We start from the raw sequence: 17,316 nt of genomic DNA on the forward strand, positions 1-17,316 counted from the left end.
GAGGCCGGCGGGCTTGAGAACGGCGCGGCCGGCGGGATTGCGGCAACCCCATGTGACGACACCGGGCTGGACTCCGCTTTGTCCATGGTGAAAGCCGATCCGGCGATCCACAGCGCGACTTATCTATTCACGAACAGCTTGTAACACTCCAAAGAGAAAGGAAAACTTGAAATCGCATCATATGACCCCTTTAAATAAAGGAAAAATGTGAGAATACAGACATTTTCCTATTTGTAGAATAATAATTTGATAAAAATGCAATGTAATACAAACCTTAATTTTTAATAAGTTATTTAATAAGGAAGTTTCCCCTCAGGATGTTTTCCTTCAGGACAGAACACAGAATGACCGCTGACAAATCTATCCAGTTTTAACTGGTTTGGCACAGTTTACACAACATTGGGTTACACTGACCCAGCGCTGGGTAGGTGTTTGAGGGGGTTCATCATTTGTATTCACAGTAAAAATGACCCAGCAGCTGAGGTACAGAAAAACTTCCTAGCACCTGGGTAAAAATTTTAAAAATAACCCAATAAAATGACCCAGGCTGAACCCAGCATTTGGGTTATAAAAAAAAAAACTGGTATTTTTTAGTGTACATGCAATGTTAATGTTTGTAATCAACAGGAAGGCCTCTTGTATATCTACTGGTTTGTATCAGATCTGTTTTTTTAAATTGAAGTTGAAATGGCCTAATGAAATGAGAGAAATGCATCAGTTATGTTGACATAATTTATGGTTATTGAGAAGCATTCTGTGTAATCCATTTCCAATATCCCAAGTAATATAGGATGTGAACTGGGCAACAAATTATTCTCATAAACCAACAGGCATTAGGTTCACACTACATTTATATGCTCCACATATAGTATAGTCACATGCCTTTGTTTTTGCATTTCCTGCTTGATCCCCATTGGCTGGTGGTAATCATTCCAAGAAAATGCAAATTTGATAATGTTTTGTTATATCACCTGCTAAGTCATGAAAGGGGACACACCTACAATACTGACATAGTGTCTGTACTTCGATTTGGCTTTCAAATGAGGTGCTGTTTTCACCATGATGATCTTCTTTCTCATTTGCATTTATTTTTCCTAAAACTAAACGAAATGACACATATTTCACATGAAGGACGTAACAGTTAGTCTTGACCTACATTATCTGGGGTTCCAAGAACACTGTGCCATTGTGTTTCTACTGTAAATGTTATTGCTTTAACTTCTCAAAGGCCCAAACTGTCTACTTAAACCCAAGGTGCTGAAGATCGCACTTATTTCATAACATTGCTTTGTATCCAAGTTACGTATTTTATTTGTCTGCTTTTGTTTTATCTCTAGATTTCTTAGCTGTTTAGAATCTTGATAAGTTGAACTAACTAGGTAATCTTTAACCGACAGATGGAATGATGCACCTCACCATTCAGGCACATATATTATGAGGATTATGCATTATATACTACCGTTTAAAAGTTTGAGGTTGGTAAGATTTTTTTATATATTTAAGAAAGAAATAATTAATATTTGTCTCTTTTTTTTCTTCACCAAGGCTGCTTTTATTTGATCAAAATACAGTAGTAATATTGTGAATATTATTAGTATTACAAATGTAAAATAACTCTTTTCTATTTTAAAATATTTTAAAATCTAATTTATTCCTGTGATGTCAAAGCTGAATTTGTAGCAGTCATTAATCTAGTCCTCCGTGTCACATGATACTTCAGAAATCATTCTAATATGCTGATTTGCTGCTCAAGGAACAGTTATTATTATTATCAATGTTAAAAAAAGTTGTGCTGCTTAATATTTTTGTAGAAACTGTGATACATTTATTTCAGGATTCCTTGATTAATAGAAAGTTAAAAAGCATATATTTGAAATAGAAATCATTTACTTTCACTTTTGATCAATGTAATGCATTCTTGCTGAATGAAAATATTAACTGGTTTTAGGGATGCACAATTAGTAAAAAAAAAAGAAAAAAAAAAAGATATATATATATACAGTGGGTACGGAAAGTATTCAGACCCCCTTAAATTTTTCACTCTTTGTTATGTACATGAATACTTTAATCTCTTGTAATGTCTTTACTGTCACTTTTGATCAATATAATTTGTCCTTGCTGAATAAAAGTTTTAATTACTTCTAAAAAAATCTTATTGACCCCAAACCATTTAAAAATATATTTTGAATGGTTTATCATATAGTATATTGATGTAGCGTGCACATCTGACTCAAAGATGATCACAAACAGTCTTGCAGAACAGTGTTCTTTAGGATACGGGTCTGTGTCAGTGAGGCACGTGGCTTGACTCACTGACCCTTATTAGTCTAAAGTGCAAAGAAAATCTGTGTTCATAAGGGCAGATCATTCATGCTTATGGACAAGTTGTTTTTATTTGTGGGCTCGGGAATAGAGGCAGTGAGCCTCTGCAAATCGATGATAATTGGATGTGCTTAAAATGCCTCAGCAACAGTAGTCAGGGATGGCACTATCACATTACACTGTGTGGGTACTGTACCATGTGGCCTGTTTGTGTTCACCTCAGAAACGCTGCTTGAACATCAGCACAGTGTGAGGAGAGCTCCCTTCTCTGGCCTCCTTCCAGGGAACCAACATGTCCAGTGACCCCCCTCCTCCATACCCAGGGGGCCCGAGTGCCCCATTTCTTGGGGAGAAAAATGGACAACCTCCAGTTCCTGGTAAATTCCTTGATATTTTTCTCATCTCTATTGACATAAAATTAATTGTTAGTTTTTAAACCTGCTTTGAAGACCATCTCACCATCTCTCGTTAGGGTTTTCCCTCTTCTACTTGCTTTGCTTCGCTTTTAAAAAGCTTATAAATGCCTGTGCGCATTTTACTTACACTTTTGAGTTAGTGGCAATTCAGCGTCAATTGCTTGAATGGAAAACAACAAAACGATACAACGACAAACTCACTTAAACATAGAACTTTTGTTAACAAACTGAATAAAAATACACCATGCTATAGGCCTAATATAAAATAAATAACGTACATGTGTAAGATTCTGCTATATTTTCACCAATCTTTAGTTTTTAGTGACATATAAACTCATTTAAACTTTAAACTTATTAAGTTTGTCACAAACTTGTGGAGTTTCTGCAGCTGGAGTGCTGCTGTCATTGCAGCAATTGAGGGACAAGCCAAATACTACGACAGTTAGTAATCTTTCACTTAAATTGTTTGCTGATATAGTAATTTCTAAGGAAAACTGTATTTAAAAAAAGAATGCAAAATTAGTATCATTAATTAATTAATGCAAAATAATTAATACAGTCATTTCACTAGTGGTCTCAGATGTTTGGACACCACTGCATGTTTATAATTAATTATGAGAAGATCAAATCTAGCAGGAGGGATATAAGAGTTCTGTCATTTCTTTTATTTAACATAAAACTGTGTTTCCTCAGCAGCCAGTGCTCCAGTAACGACAGGACCTCCACAAGGGCAGCCGCTGCCTCCAGAATATGGACCTCCACCTTATGAAGCCACACATCAACCTGGCTTTGTTCCACCACATGTCCCAGGAGAAGGTCCCATGCCTAAGCATGTGCATATGCCAATGCCCATGCTTCATCCTCACGGTGAGTGTGCCTACCTAACTGACACACTAATGCATCAGCAGCCATTCAGAAACCATTAGCATTTCAGAAAGAAGAGCTACTACTAAATTAAAACCAAAATCTGTTGTGATGCGACAGGTTTCCAACAACGGGTAATTTTTCTGTTCACAATGAAACTGAAAGTGATGTGTCAGGCCTCGGAGCAGTATTACACAAAATGAATCCTTTTCACTTTTTTAATACACATTCTGGTCTATCTGTGAATGGTTGATTTGTGAACATTGTTCAGTAGAAAAAAATGTTTGTGTTTGTAATCTTTCATTAATATTTAATAACTCACTCCGAATTGAAATGGAATAGTTCAGGCAAAAATGAATATTCTGTCATCATTTACTCACCCACATGTCAGTCCAAACCTGTATCTATCTTCCGTGTAACACAAAAGAATATATTTTGAAGAACCAAACAGTTTTGGTTCCCATTGACTTCCATAGTATTTTTTGTCCATACTATGGACGTCAATGGGGCCCGAAACCATTTGAACATTCTTCAAAATATCTTCTTTTGTGTTACACGGAAGATAGATACAGGTTTGGAACAACATGAAATGTTGTTTGGAACAACTTGAAATGCTTTGTAATTTGTCACAGTCGTTTTTGTAAGACGACATTTCCGATTAACTAGTACTAGATTTCACCTACTTTTTTTCATTATAGACAAAATTCAAGCTACATTGTCTACGAGATTTATTGTGTGCAGAGATCTGTAAAAATTCATTCATGTGTTGAAGGTGGTTACTATGCTCCACCTGGGCACTTTCCTCATCCGATAACAGAGCACTATGGCCCAGGGCCCAGTCACTTTGCTCCAGGCCACACAGCCACAGTTCTCGCCCCTCCTGGTGCCGCCGCCACCACCGTGACTGTTCTACAGGGGGAGATGTTCCAAGCGGCTCCAGTGCAGACGGTTTGTCCACACTGCCAGCAACCCATCATCACCTGCATCAGCCACGACATCGGCCTCACAAATACTCTTATCTGTATGTTCTGCTTCTTTGTCGGGTAAGTGAGCAGTGGAACTCAACAGCACAATATGATCTGATATGACCTCTTCGGGGTTATTATAGTTAACTTAAACTAAAACTAAAACTAAAACCACAACCATAAAAAAAACTTATTAAAAATGAACTTTAACTGAAATAAAAAAAAAATATATTTAATTTTAGCATTAATTTAGGCATTTCTCATTTTCATTTAGTGTAACTTGTTTTATTAAAATAATTAAAACTGAAATAAAAAAAATTAAGAATAAATCTATCTATCTATCTGTCTATCTATCTATCTATCTATCTATGAATAGATAGATAGATATAGATATATATAGATAGCTATATGAAAAAACGAACAAAAATGACAAAAAAGCAACAAAATTACTAAAACTTTAAAATGAAAACAGGATATATATATAAATAACCATTCAAAATATTAATTAAAACAATAACAGTAGCTCAATAATACTAAGATAACACTGGACCGTGGACCTCTATATGAAATCATCTTTCTGTTATGTTTTTTCTTGATGTTGGTTGTATACTGATTTGGCAGACATACATTTTTCTAAGAAATAATAATAAAAGCTTATGTTAAAGCACTAAATAAGGTTTTCACGATGAGGCTTTTTTTCTTCATTATGATTTCAGGACAAGTTGTATCACCTTGGCATTTTTTTTTTTTTACCATTCAAAAGTTTGGGTATTTTTTTAAAAATATTTTTGAAAGAAGGCTTTTATGTTCATCAAAGCTGCATTTATTTGATCAAAATACAGTAAAACAGTAGCCTAATGTGAAATAATGTTGCAATTTAAAATGTCTGTTTTCAGTTTGAATATATTTTAAAATATAGTTTATTCCTGTGATGCAAAGCTGAATTTTCAGCGTCATTTCTCCAGTCTTCAATGTCACATGATCATTCAGAAATCATTCTTATATGCTGATTTGCTGCTCAATAAACATTTCTCATTATTATCAATGTTGGAAACCATTAATATTTTGTGGAAACTGTGATAAATAAAGTTGATAAGAGCAGCAGTTATTTGAAATAGAAATCTTTTGTAACATTGTAAAAGTCTTTACTTTCACTTTTGATCAATTTAATCCATCCTTGCTGGATAAAAGTGTTCATTTCAAGTGATAATTGGAGTAAAACTCCACACCTGTCAGTGGTGGTGTACATGAATTGTAGCACAGAAATTGAAGCAGTTTTCAAAATAGAAGAGGTGTATTCAGGTCATTGCATGCATGAATTGCATTTTTAATTTAGTTTTGAATAAATTAATACATAATGAGCCCTACGATACCTCTTTGAGATTCCTTCTGACTTTTGTCTTTGTTTTGCAGTTGTGATCTAGGTTGCTGCTTGATCCCCTGTTTGATTGATGACCTCAAGGATGTGACACACACTTGCCCGAACTGCAAGGGCTATATTTACACATATAAGCGTATATGCTAACAGTTTATCTCATCAACAATCATGCTGTGACCACATTCTGGTGGGTGTAGACAACCCGTTTTCATTTGTTCTCTGTGTTCATTTTGCCTCAGCTGACAGTTCATATTTCCAGCCACCTCTCACTTCATGTAAGTATTGATTCTCATATATATATTTTTTACAGGCACTTGACATAGTTACTGATGCCTCTAAAATTAAGCAGAGATGATTAGCGGAGGTGATTGAAGGATTGGTACATTTTATATGCACAATGGTCAGTTACATTGTGTCATCCAAGCACTGTTTTTATTTTTATTTTAGCAGTAGAGCTAAGTGTATACATTTAGCGAATATGTAAAAACATTAACCTTGAAAAGCTCATTTGTGAATAATACTGGGTTGCGAAGCTAAATGAAGTTCACTTCAGGGTCAGTATGGTTGGATTGTAGGATTATTATTTTATGCATTATTGTTTTATTTTAACATATTAAAATTAAAGTCTTTCATGGCTGGGTCTGGGACTTTTGAAGTCCTGGAGTAATGTTGTTGCGTTTACATGTGAAAATGTCTCTATATTTGGCATTTTATGCAAATGTTATGGGGATTTTTTTCTTTTACTTTTGTTTTCAATTTCTTATATTTGTTGATAAGACTAATTTCAAGTAGATTTGATATATGCTTATCAATGTAACAGGCATTGTTGTAATGATGTGTCATTTTAGATGAAGGATTTGTATTGATAAAGGGATCTGTATGTCCATCTAAATCTCCTTTGAATAATTTAGAGATGCTAGATAGCTTTCATTAAAGTTCATGGTGTTTTAAAGGAATAGTTCACCCAGAAATGAAAATTTGCTGAAAATGTATTCACTCTCAGGCCATCCAAGATGTAGATGAGTTTGTTTCTTCATCGGATTCAACAGATTTAGAGAAATTTAGCATTACATTACTTGCTTGCCAATGGATCCTCTGCAGTGAATGGGTGCCGTCAGAATGAGAGTCCAAACAGCTGATAAAAACTTCACAATAATCCACAAGTAATGTGAGTAATCCACAAGCTGTGTTTGTAAAAAAAAAAAAAATTCATTAAGACGTTTTTAACTTCAAACCATTGCTTCCAGAAAAAATTAGAGTCCATAATCCATATTGCTTTCTCCAACTGTTCCTTTAATATGCCATGCAGTTCATGCTAGGGACATATTTGTGGAATTCAACCAATATACTTTTCTTTCTTTTTCTTTTTTTTTTTTGAACTGTGAATCAAAAGTATAGCCACGGTGCTTTTCAAACCACTATACTAGCTGTTCTGTGTTGTCAGTAAGCTGTTTGAGACTTCTGTAAATTATCATCTGTTATTCAGGTCAGTTTATTAATCATTAATAATGTAGATCTGTGTTTGCTGATACTCGGATTGGTATATAAACATCTATAATTACAGATCAGCGCCCTTTAACAGTTATTCTGGCCAGTACTGCTGAATTTCTTCATTTCTACTTGATGTAGTGAAGTCGTCATCTTCAAAAAGGGAAGACATTTTTGGTAAAGGCTGTTCAAAGCTGCTTTGCTGTTGGAGTTCACCAGCATGATGAAGGACACTGCATGACATCACTGTAATCTTGCATAGCGCTTTATCGGGCCATATGTGCCCTCAGTGTGTCAGGCTGTGCTGGTTGCTGCACTGGGCTTCATAACTCAAAGCAGATTAACCCTTCGCTTATTAATACTGTGTGCAACAGGCCACAAGGATTTAAAGGATGATTGTCCTGATCTTCCTTTTGTGTGTGTGTGTGTGAGAGAGTGTGTGGTCAGATTGTGATTGTAATTTTAATGGAATCATCCAAAGATTTTCCTTTATTTGGTTAGGGCTGTTTCTGCATAGCTGTTTGTCCTGGCTGCGAAATTGAAAATTTTTAATTAATTGTTCTTTTCAAAAATGTGATTTACTGCTGAAATTGTACGAAAGCTACAACATCAGCAGTGCTTAGACACTATATATCTCAATATTGAGACGTTTGTTTTTCATCTTTTGTTTAAAACTACACTAAGTAACTTTTGGGCCTGTAGCGGTTTAAAAAAAATAAACCTGCACGCATCTTGCGGAGTAACATTGTTTTGGTTGTGCATCGGCTTTGCTCCTCTACGTGGATGAATGTAGTTTGATGCACCGCTGTATCGGTGTGCGGGGTTTCTTTGGTTTTACAATGGCGATTTCCCGTTTTGAATGATCCATGGTCATTTTTCTCGTTCGTTGTGACAACAAAGTTTCAGCTTCACGCTTCTCCCACAACATAAACGCGAATATTTTCTGTGTACGGATATATGCAATTTCCCGCAAAATCCGTCCCGACAGCTCTAAAACAGAAATAATTATTATAGGGTGTTCAAGTTGGGTGAATAAAGGACATGGTTTGCACTCACTCTTTAGTAATATTTTTTTTCCCCATCAAAAAGGTTACATAGTGTAGTTTTAAATGAAGATTCAGATAATAATTGTTTCTCTGGTAGACAATCTGCCAACATTATAGCTATTTCACAATCAGACTTTACGTCTTTCCATTGTACTATTTAACACAAAAGGGAAAAAAATTTAGCAATCTGTCTGTAAATGCATATAAACCGGCTGTCTCATTGTATATGATCTTTTTAATCAGATCTGTCCAACGAACACTGACTTTTTATAGCATTTGCACATTTGCTCTATATTGCATATGCAGGCATTACAAAAATAACTTTAGCCACATTCAGGTCTGATTTCAAAATATCCAGCAGAAATTCCAATGTACTATTTTCTGACTGAAAAAATTACCTCATCCTATCTGGCTTTATTTAATTCCATCACCCATGACTTGTAATATCATCAAGATACCTCTCCATCATTTGCAAAAACTACATGATGTCTGTTTGATTATTGGAAGATAATCTCCAGTAAATATGCATGCATGATCATGGGATTCACTTGCACTATCCTGTATGGCTCCCTTTAATTGAATATGCTCTTGACTACGTAGGTCTACTTGCTTTGTGAAGTGACTTAATGCTGTCGCAGACAATAGATGTCAAGCTTGTGTTACATGAATGCAGCTGTAGATAGATGCCTTGAGAATAGTATATGGCACTACACCAGATGCCATGCTCAACTCAAGTCTCAAATGTGTATGTAAAACAAAACTTATGGACTGATTATTTGAACAAATAAAAAGATAAACTGTGTCATATACGAGTAGTCATTTTATTACTTGCGCACACACACACACACACACACACACAAAAATCAGTCATCAGGCCAGAACAACCAAGCTGTAAATCACGTAGTTACTGTCATAATGATACATTAACATTCTGTAATAGTGAAAATAAAGTAGATGATGCATAAAGGGTGTCTGTGGTTTTTAATCCAAATAAATGGTAGTTTTGGCTCCAACAAATAAATATAAAAATCTTCTAAAGAAAACCCAATTTTCTATTATGAGCACATATTCTGAGCCTCAAACAAAGCCCAAAACTAAGGTCTCTGATTTAGTCTCTCCAACGGTGCCCACATTGTAGATTGCAGCACTTGTAGAAGGTTGTCATTGGTTCATCAGCCGATCTAGTCTGAATCTGCATAAAGTAGGCCCTTGGGTGCTCACATTTTGGACAAGGTTCTTTGAAGAAAAATTAGAAAGTGTTACACCTCAAAACAAATCATCATCATAAAAACATTCATTTAAAGCCACCAGAATGTGTGGTCAAATATTCACTGTGCATACAAGTACTGTTTTTATTGCACTAGGATACACTGTTTTACCTGGAGTGGAATCCACATTTTCCCAAGCAGCAGAGCCCCCGAGAACATCATCAACCTCCTTCAGCTTGGGGTAATTTCTGTTATTCACCTGTCAAAATAACAAATAGTTATTTCCACACACTTCAGATGTGTGTGTGTGTGTTTTATGTTGGCAGTGTCTCAAAAACTAGTGACAGCATTTTTGGCCAATGTTCTAATTCAGGAGTCTTTTCTCTCCTGTCATCCCAAAGACCCCTTGGTAGTGCGTCTGAAATCATTTACTTCGTGGCCATTAAATTGTATGTTTTATATAGTACGAACTTGTGTATTATGGATGTAATCCAGACATACCACATCTGTCGTGTTGAGATTTTCATGTAACCTACAGTTGTGTACTATTTTTCATATACCATTTTTCGCCTACTACATATTAAAGTATATTCTGATACAGCCACTGAATCAAAAATGCACATTATTTCTTCTGCGTTCACATAAACTCACATATGTTCTAAAAGAAAAGTTCACATCTTTTTCCAGTATTACATGTATTTGAATGGAACATTCACATTGTTTAATGCGAATGTAGTGTGTTATATCGTCATAATGTTAATAAACATTAATCTTATCAAGTATTCGAATCACATGTTCACATATTACATGTGTTGGAATCGAACAATAATTTTATTTCACGTGTCTAATCGAAGGTTCACGTCATCAGATATGAATCGTAATGACCGCTAATTTCATCTTCAACGTATTTTAAAGCATTCCATTTAAAAACAAACAAAGCACAGATCACGTATCACGTATTTAAATAAAACGTTCCAAACGCGTTTCTATGTTGTGATGGTAACTCATTACCTTCCTCGTGATGTTGTGCACATATGGACATGTATTACACGCGAATCTGAAGCATCTCTGCCCCTCTTCCACGATTAACACATTCCCACAGGTTGGACAAAACAGGAGCATTTTCAAGCGGTTATATAAAATATTGAATAGTAAATACTGTTATTGTTTTTTTTTTCTGATGCAACCGAAGTTGGTGTTTACACACATTCTCAAGCCTAGTCGCTACAGGAAACACATAGTGGTGAACGTGCCTCACTATTCTCGGCTCGACTTGAAACGAAATATAAACGCGAATAAACAATAATTATAGGGCATATTATAATCTTATATATACCTAGAAATGTCAGAGAATATATACATGTTCAATTAAAATATTCAAATGTAAAGAATTGTATCGGAAATATAATATAGAAACGTATGCGGAACTAAAGTTTGGTGCATCATAGAAATGTTCCGATAGCGTGTTTGTTAAAAAAAAATGGATATAAGGAAAGCTGGAACTTAACAGAACTGTAGATGTTACAATTTCTTCACAAATAATTGACCAACTATGCCATTTAATTCCATTTAAATTTACTAATAGTTTATTAAACATAGAAAGAACCTGACACTTTAATGTCTTGTATTTCTAGATAGTTTTCGCTTGTTATCAGTTGAACATGGATGAATTAAAGGAAGGATCCCCAAAGAATGTCGACGAGGCTGAGTTAGTGGAGAAAACTGTTGTAGATGAAATTAAAGAAGAGCAAGAAGAAGAAGAAGAAGACGACGAGGAGGCATTGCCCCACTCTGAATTTCTTGACATCTTTGAGGAAGGCCTGGCTCTGATGGTGCAGGACCCTTTACTGTGCGACCTGCCAATTCAGGTCGACCATCAAATAACAATGAAGAGTTTGTTTTAATAGAATAATATTAAAACAAGCTACATATCTGAATGTATTAATTCGTAAGATCTAGAATTCTAAATCGTTTCTGATCTTCTAAATGTTCAGGTCACGTTGGAGGAGGTGAACTCTCAGGTGGCTCTGGAATATGGTCAAGCCATGACTGTTCGTGTTTGTAAGGCTGATGGAGAAGTCATGCGTGAGTTTTCTTGTTGTTAGTCGCAACCGTTATATATGTATTGATTCTAACTGGAGCAAATCTCTTCACAGCTATTGTGGTTGTGCAGTCTGCTACGGTTCTGGATCTCAAGAAAGCCATTTGCAGATATATGGAGCTGAAACAGCAGCGAGAGGGGGGTGTCAAACACATCAGCTGGTGAGACGTGAAAAAAGTATGGGATGTGATTAAGGATATGATTCCCCCCCCCCTAATCTACTTTCTCTGTTAAGGAAATATGTGTGGAGGACATTTCATCTGGTCTTCAATGGAGAACAATTAGAAGATGACAAAAGAAAGCTTAAGGAGTGAGTCCAAAAAATCTGTTGCTTTTGTAGAAATGTGTTAACTTTTATTCATTTTTTGTGCACAATAGTTGCTGTGCTTTGAATCATGATATGTTTTTGATGTGATTTAGTGTGATTGTGTTTCCTCTGTCCTCAGCTACGGGATCAGGAACAGAGATGAAGTGACGTTTTTGAAGAAACTGAGGAGGAAATGAACAGAGACCATTGCCAGTTTTCTTTAATAGGCCAAATTTGTAAATAGATATTTAAAGGCGTTCTGTTCCAAACACTGTTCACGGCTATTTTTCTGTGGAACAACAACAACAAAAAGCGTTTTTCTTTCTCTATTTTTTTTAGCCTTTTAAACTGTTCTTTTCCATACAATAACAACATTTCAGTGACCACTGAAATGGAACGTGGCAGCTGTGGTCACCATGAACTCTGAGCAATGCTCTTTTTTAAAACTGCTTTTGGGAAGACTTTGTTTATTTCCTAATCCTGTGAAGATGGACACTTGTTAAAGCAATTATTCTAACAAGTAACTTAAATAGTTATTTTTAGAATACATTTTATAAAGGCATTGTTAATTTTACTGAGACAGAAACCCAAACCATCATATTTTGTAAGCATAATGCCATTAACATGTATACATCCACAAAACAGCTGATTCACTGGAAGTACATGTCTCCTAAAGTGCTTTAAAGTCATATTTGTGTTTTTCTTTTATATTGCTCAAAATAATTAAACCTGAAAATGGGTTGTTTTCAAGAGTGCAATTTAAGTCCCCTTAACGTTGGTTTTTTAAATGCTTATATAATAGATATATGTAGTTTAAGACCCTTGTCACGATGTGAGTTAGTAGTAAAATACAGGTAAACCACACACTTTAAATATTATGAACATGTTCCTCATACTGATCCGCTACAGTACAACCAGCCTCTTATTTCCTTATTACTGCAATGTGACGAGCAACTGAAGAGACACTGCAGCGCACATGGGTAATTATTAAATGTCTATTTTTTTTTTTACATTTAAAATAGATATTTATTGTCCATTCACATTGTAATTGCACTTGGGTTAAGTAGTGTTTTCATATCAGGAATAAACCATTGTATTAAACAATTCTCCTGCATTCTTGACTAGATGCTCTAGAGCTATTAAGTTCTATTATGAAACTATTTGATCTATTTCAGAGTGGACGCTGTATGAAGGTTTGAGGCTTTTGGAGGTTTAAGTGAACCGTCATCTCAACCCTCAACATGCCTGATGAACAGCTGGCGAACATTTTTGAGGAGCTGAACCGGCTGTCCTTTCGCAGACAGCAGCTGATTGACAAACGCAATATCCTGGCAATGCTCATCCAGTTCAAGCGAATCAACGGCCAGAATGAGGAACGTGAGTCCCATCAGCTGAAACTACTTGATAACAGAAGCCAAATAAACAGTGAAAGACATTTAGAGATTATTCATAAATAAAGAATTTGGTTATATATTTTTTATTTAGTCATTTATCAGACGCTTTTATCCAAAGCGACTTACAAATGAGGACAACAGAAGCAATCAGTAAAATAACTCAAATTAAATCAAACTAAAAATGTAATAAAAGACCTATACAGACATAATAAATTCAGACATAATTTAACTAAAATTAAAATAAATAACAAATAAAAATAATACAAATCAAACGACAGTAGTTTATCAGTAATCCTAAAAAATAACACTGCCAAACACACATGCTAAAAAACAACAACTTACTTACACATAGTAAGAAATGGTTATAAAAACTGAAACCGGAGCGAAACAAGTAACATATGCAAACATAGCGATTTTTTTCAGTATGTAAGGAATAAACTGATGGAACTCACACTAGATCTTGTGGCCAACAGAGTATTCCAGAGAGACTGAAGAACTTAAAGAAATTGATGAGCAGCTTAAGGTTCTCACTGACAGGAAGATTGAACTGGAGAATATGCAAGACAGTTCAGGAGGCACTCGTTTAATAGGTATGACACTTTGAGGTTTGATATCTTCAACAGTATTTAGGAAATATACTTAAACATTTGGAATTTGCCCTCTGTATTTGTATTTGAAAGTATAGATCATATGTCATTTTCATATGTCCATACGTTTTTATTATTTCAGACACAACTGTTTCATCTGGTGTAATAATTATAGACAGTCCGCCACCTTATCCAGGTTAGTAGTCTTTACACTATTTCATTGATGTGAGGTGAGATGAGAGACAACTACGCTAATACAAAATCCAACTGGACCAGAGCTTCCTGAAAGCGGCTCATGTTTGTTTTTCTCAGCTCCTCAGGTGATTCTGGATTTTCAGCAACTTCCTCGACACTCGACTCAGACGCAGTGTCCATTCTGTCACCAGTATATAACCACAGACATCACAACCAAAGCTGGCAGTGCGGCCTATATTGTGTGTTTAATTTCCATTCTTTTTTGGTGAGTTGAACTCTGTCATCTGATATTTTACTTTATTTGCTTTACTCTAATTTACGTCCCCTATTCCATTATGTGATTACCAGTTTGTCATTCTATTATGGGGTTAAAGATGACATATTTGTGTTCTTGACTGTTTCTTGTGTAGTTGTATAGCTGGCTGCTGTGTAATCCCGTTCTGCATGGATGGATGCAAAGACATCGTTCACAAGTGTCCAAAATGTCGTAGTCACATAAAAACATGCAAAAAGCTCTGAGGACTGGAATTTTTTGAATCCCCTTAATGTGGACTGGACTGAACTGAAAAGTTTGCTGGAATGGTTTCAGGCAATGTCATCTTGAACGTTTTACAGGGACGATCCCCATGGAATTACCTGGAGTGCCTTTCTTAAAGGATACGATGGCGATATCTCATGGTTCGCTCTTTTTGCAGGGACTGAGCCAACTTTTCGTTTGCCTTAAAGCTTACCTCCAGAACTATCAATACCGAAAGGAAAATGCAAGACATCTGAATCTTCAGTGCTGTGTAATCCCGTTCTGCATGGATGGATGCAAAGACATCGTTCACAAGTGTCCAAAATGTCGTAGTCACATAAAAACATGCAAAAAGCTCTGAGGACTGGAATTTTTTGAATCCCCTTAATGTGGACTGAACTGAAAAGGTTGCTGGAATGGTTTCAGGCAATGTCATCTTGAACGTTTTACAGGGACGATCCCCATGGAATTACCTGGAGTGCCTTTCTTAAAGGATACGATGGCGATATCTCATGGTTCGCTCTTTTTGCAGGGACTGAGCCAACTTTTCGTTTGCCTTAAAGCTTACCTCCAGAACTATCAATACCGAAAGGAAAATGCAAGACATCTGAATCTTCAGGGTGACATCAGTCTTCTGCTTTGAATTTCAAGAACATTCAATGGCAAATTTGAATTTTGGGTTGGATATTTGCTAAAGCACTGAACACTTTCAGGTTGTACAGGAATATAAAAAAATGTAATCAAGACGCAAGTCGGGATTTCTGCAGGTCTTAAAAAGTCTTACAATTTAAGGCTTTAAAAAGGTCTTAAATCAGAGCAGAAAGTCAAGATACATTTACTTGAAATGCAAATGTAATATGAAGTCCTGGAAAAACTGAGCACTTTTAGGTGAGTTATGCTTAAAACAATAATAAATATCTGTAACATTGTGGTTTAATCAAGCTGATTTTTTTTAGCCTATTGGCAGATATTTGGGGGTCAATCACCGAGGGTGTGTAGGTACCCATTGTATCCGTTAGTGTTCTTCTTCTTCCGCTCGAGTCTATGGCAGCTCATAACCATATGGGTAAAAGTTGTAAAATTTCCAGCTGTCCGAATTTGCACTCATGTTTATTTTGAACTGTAAGTGAACTTTCTCGCAAGAAAAAAAACAATTCTGTTTTCCTTTGGATTCCTTGGCTCAAGATGATTCGATTGCACCCTGATGTCATTCTCCATCATGAAACTTTTCCTGACATTGAGTTTTCTGTAAAACCTACTTTTTCTATCTCCTCCTGATTTACATGAAAATCTAAACAAATCATCTTTAGACAATAAAAAAAGGAATTCAAGTTGATTAGTCATTAGATTAGTTGATTAGTCGAATACCTTGACAAATTCGACAAAGAGCACACCAAAATGGATGTTGCTCTGCAAAGCTTTAGCATATGGTGTGTTGACAACCATGCAGTGTTGCCAGATTGGAAATGTCCAAGTATGGTACCAGAAGCTCAAAATTATAGTATTTGGAAGAAAATTATCCTACACGAGTCAAACGTAAAGAATACAGCTATCTAAACCAACAACTTTTTGACATGAGAAAAAAGTGTTTACATTGGACGCGAGCAGTGTGACAAAATACTATAGAACCCATTATAATCAGTGACTGTCTGCACTGGAAGTGACACGACACGACACATCCCCAACAGTAAACTGATGCCTCGTTCTATTTATGACATATTAAAATTATTTTTAACACTCGCTTTGTAGCGAGTGTAGACATACTTTAGCTGTTAACTCCACATCTGAGCCGCTGTCATCGGAAGCCTGCGTGTTGCCAGATGTTGAGGGGGTTCTTGCCGTCATGGACCGCAACATAGTGCTCGTTGGCTTTAAAGCAGGGCACCCTCCTGCATTCTTACACACCTCTGAGGTGTGCATGGCTCATTTAGAATGTCTGTAATGAGCCAATTTCGTGTATGAATATAGAAGCCCTATGACTACAACTACCATCATTTGAATTGTCATAAAATTATGAAATTATCGCACATTATGGGATTTCTTTTCATTATTGATCGTACATCGTAAAGAGGTCAAAATTATCGTACAAATATGATAATTATCGTACGTCTGGCAACACTTTTTAGAAGGCAGGACTCATTCCACCAAAATGTGGATTTTGCTGGCTCCCATTCATTATAATATTTGAGCAAGGTCTGGGTATGCCTAAAGTCTTTGGACCTGATCATGACTAGAACTATGCCTAAAAAACATCTCAGGTTACGTATGTAACCCTGGTTCCCCTTCAGGAACTCGAGCTGCGTCGAGATTCGCTTTGGGAACGCCCTTGCGTGACCGCGTTCTGAAGCACGTGTCAAATAAGTCCAATGGAGCAGCGAGACGTCACGAGCGGGGTGACGTAAGCACCAGAAAGTATAAAAGCGCATCCGGCAGAGCGCAAACCAGCTTCTGCTCTTCAGTAGCGGTACACATTCTGTGTATGTGTCTGTCTATTTACTGTTGTCTGTCCGCACAAGCATATATTTATA

The 17,316-nt window shown here is 36.1% G+C and overlaps 3 protein-coding genes across 6 annotated transcripts in view; 2 read left to right on the forward strand and 1 right to left on the reverse strand.

Annotated features, from left to right (window-relative positions):
- The window catches only part of LOC107709142 (cell death-inducing p53-target protein 1-like), an 8,934-nt gene extending 1,984 nt beyond the window's left edge, over positions 1-6,950 (forward strand). For 2 of the 4 annotated variants that reach the window (XM_016513553.1, XM_016513552.1), the window contains exons 2-5: positions 2,546-2,699; positions 3,432-3,605; positions 4,375-4,645; positions 5,981-6,950. In XM_016513553.1, coding sequence (XP_016369039.1) covers positions 2,615-2,699; positions 3,432-3,605; positions 4,375-4,645; positions 5,981-6,092 — 642 coding nt within the window. In that variant the 5' untranslated portion in view covers positions 2,546-2,614 and the 3' untranslated portion in view covers positions 6,093-6,950. Of the gene's footprint in view, positions 1-1,397; positions 1,476-2,545; positions 2,700-3,431; positions 3,606-4,374; positions 4,646-5,980 lie in introns of all 4 variants that reach the window. The other 2 variants (XM_016513555.1, XM_016513556.1) reach the window with 2 other exon arrangements.
- Positions 6,951-9,468: 2,518 nt separating this feature from the next.
- polr3k (polymerase (RNA) III (DNA directed) polypeptide K) lies at positions 9,469-10,939 on the reverse strand. The gene is made up of 3 exons (XM_016513558.1): positions 10,699-10,939; positions 9,859-9,946; positions 9,469-9,715 (listed from the first exon to the last, which is right to left on the reverse strand). The coding sequence occupies exons 1-3, from the start codon at positions 10,807-10,809 to the stop codon at positions 9,588-9,590; spliced, it is 327 nt and encodes a 108-aa protein (XP_016369044.1). The 5' UTR covers positions 10,810-10,939; the 3' UTR covers positions 9,469-9,587.
- A 216-nt stretch (positions 10,940-11,155) lies between these two features.
- On the forward strand, positions 11,156-12,657 carry LOC107709143 (small nuclear ribonucleoprotein 25). Its single transcript, XM_016513557.1, has 5 exons — positions 11,156-11,555; positions 11,682-11,772; positions 11,844-11,949; positions 12,024-12,098; positions 12,235-12,657. The coding sequence occupies exons 1-5, from the start codon at positions 11,349-11,351 to the stop codon at positions 12,290-12,292; spliced, it is 537 nt and encodes a 178-aa protein (XP_016369043.1). The 5' UTR covers positions 11,156-11,348; the 3' UTR covers positions 12,293-12,657.
- The last annotated feature ends 4,659 nt before the right edge of the window (positions 12,658-17,316 follow it).

This window comes from Sinocyclocheilus rhinocerous, unplaced genomic scaffold, assembly GCF_001515625.1.
Source record: "Sinocyclocheilus rhinocerous isolate Xijiao unplaced genomic scaffold, SAMN03320098_v1.1 scaffold5223, whole genome shotgun sequence".
Classification (NCBI taxonomy): Eukaryota; Metazoa; Chordata; class Actinopteri; order Cypriniformes; family Cyprinidae; genus Sinocyclocheilus; species Sinocyclocheilus rhinocerous.

Coding starts and splice junctions, on each gene's coding strand:
- LOC107709143 (XM_016513557.1), top strand. CDS start 11,349: ATGGATGAATTAAAGGAAGGATCCCCAAAGAATGTCGACGAGGCTGAG. Junction 11,556..11,681: donor TGTGCGACCTGCCAATTCAG/GTCGACCATCAA, acceptor CTAAATGTTCAG/GTCACGTTGGAGGAGGTGAA. Junction 11,950..12,023: donor GGTGTCAAACACATCAGCTG/GTGAGACGTGAA, acceptor TTCTCTGTTAAG/GAAATATGTGTGGAGGACAT.
- polr3k (XM_016513558.1), bottom strand. CDS start 10,809: ATGCTCCTGTTTTGTCCAACCTGTGGGAATGTGTTAATCGTGGAAGAG. Junction 9,947..10,698: donor TGCACAACATCACGAGGAAG/GTAATGAGTTAC, acceptor TTATTTTGACAG/GTGAATAACAGAAATTACCC. Junction 9,716..9,858: donor AAATGTGGATTCCACTCCAG/GTAAAACAGTGT, acceptor TTTTCTTCAAAG/AACCTTGTCCAAAATGTGAG.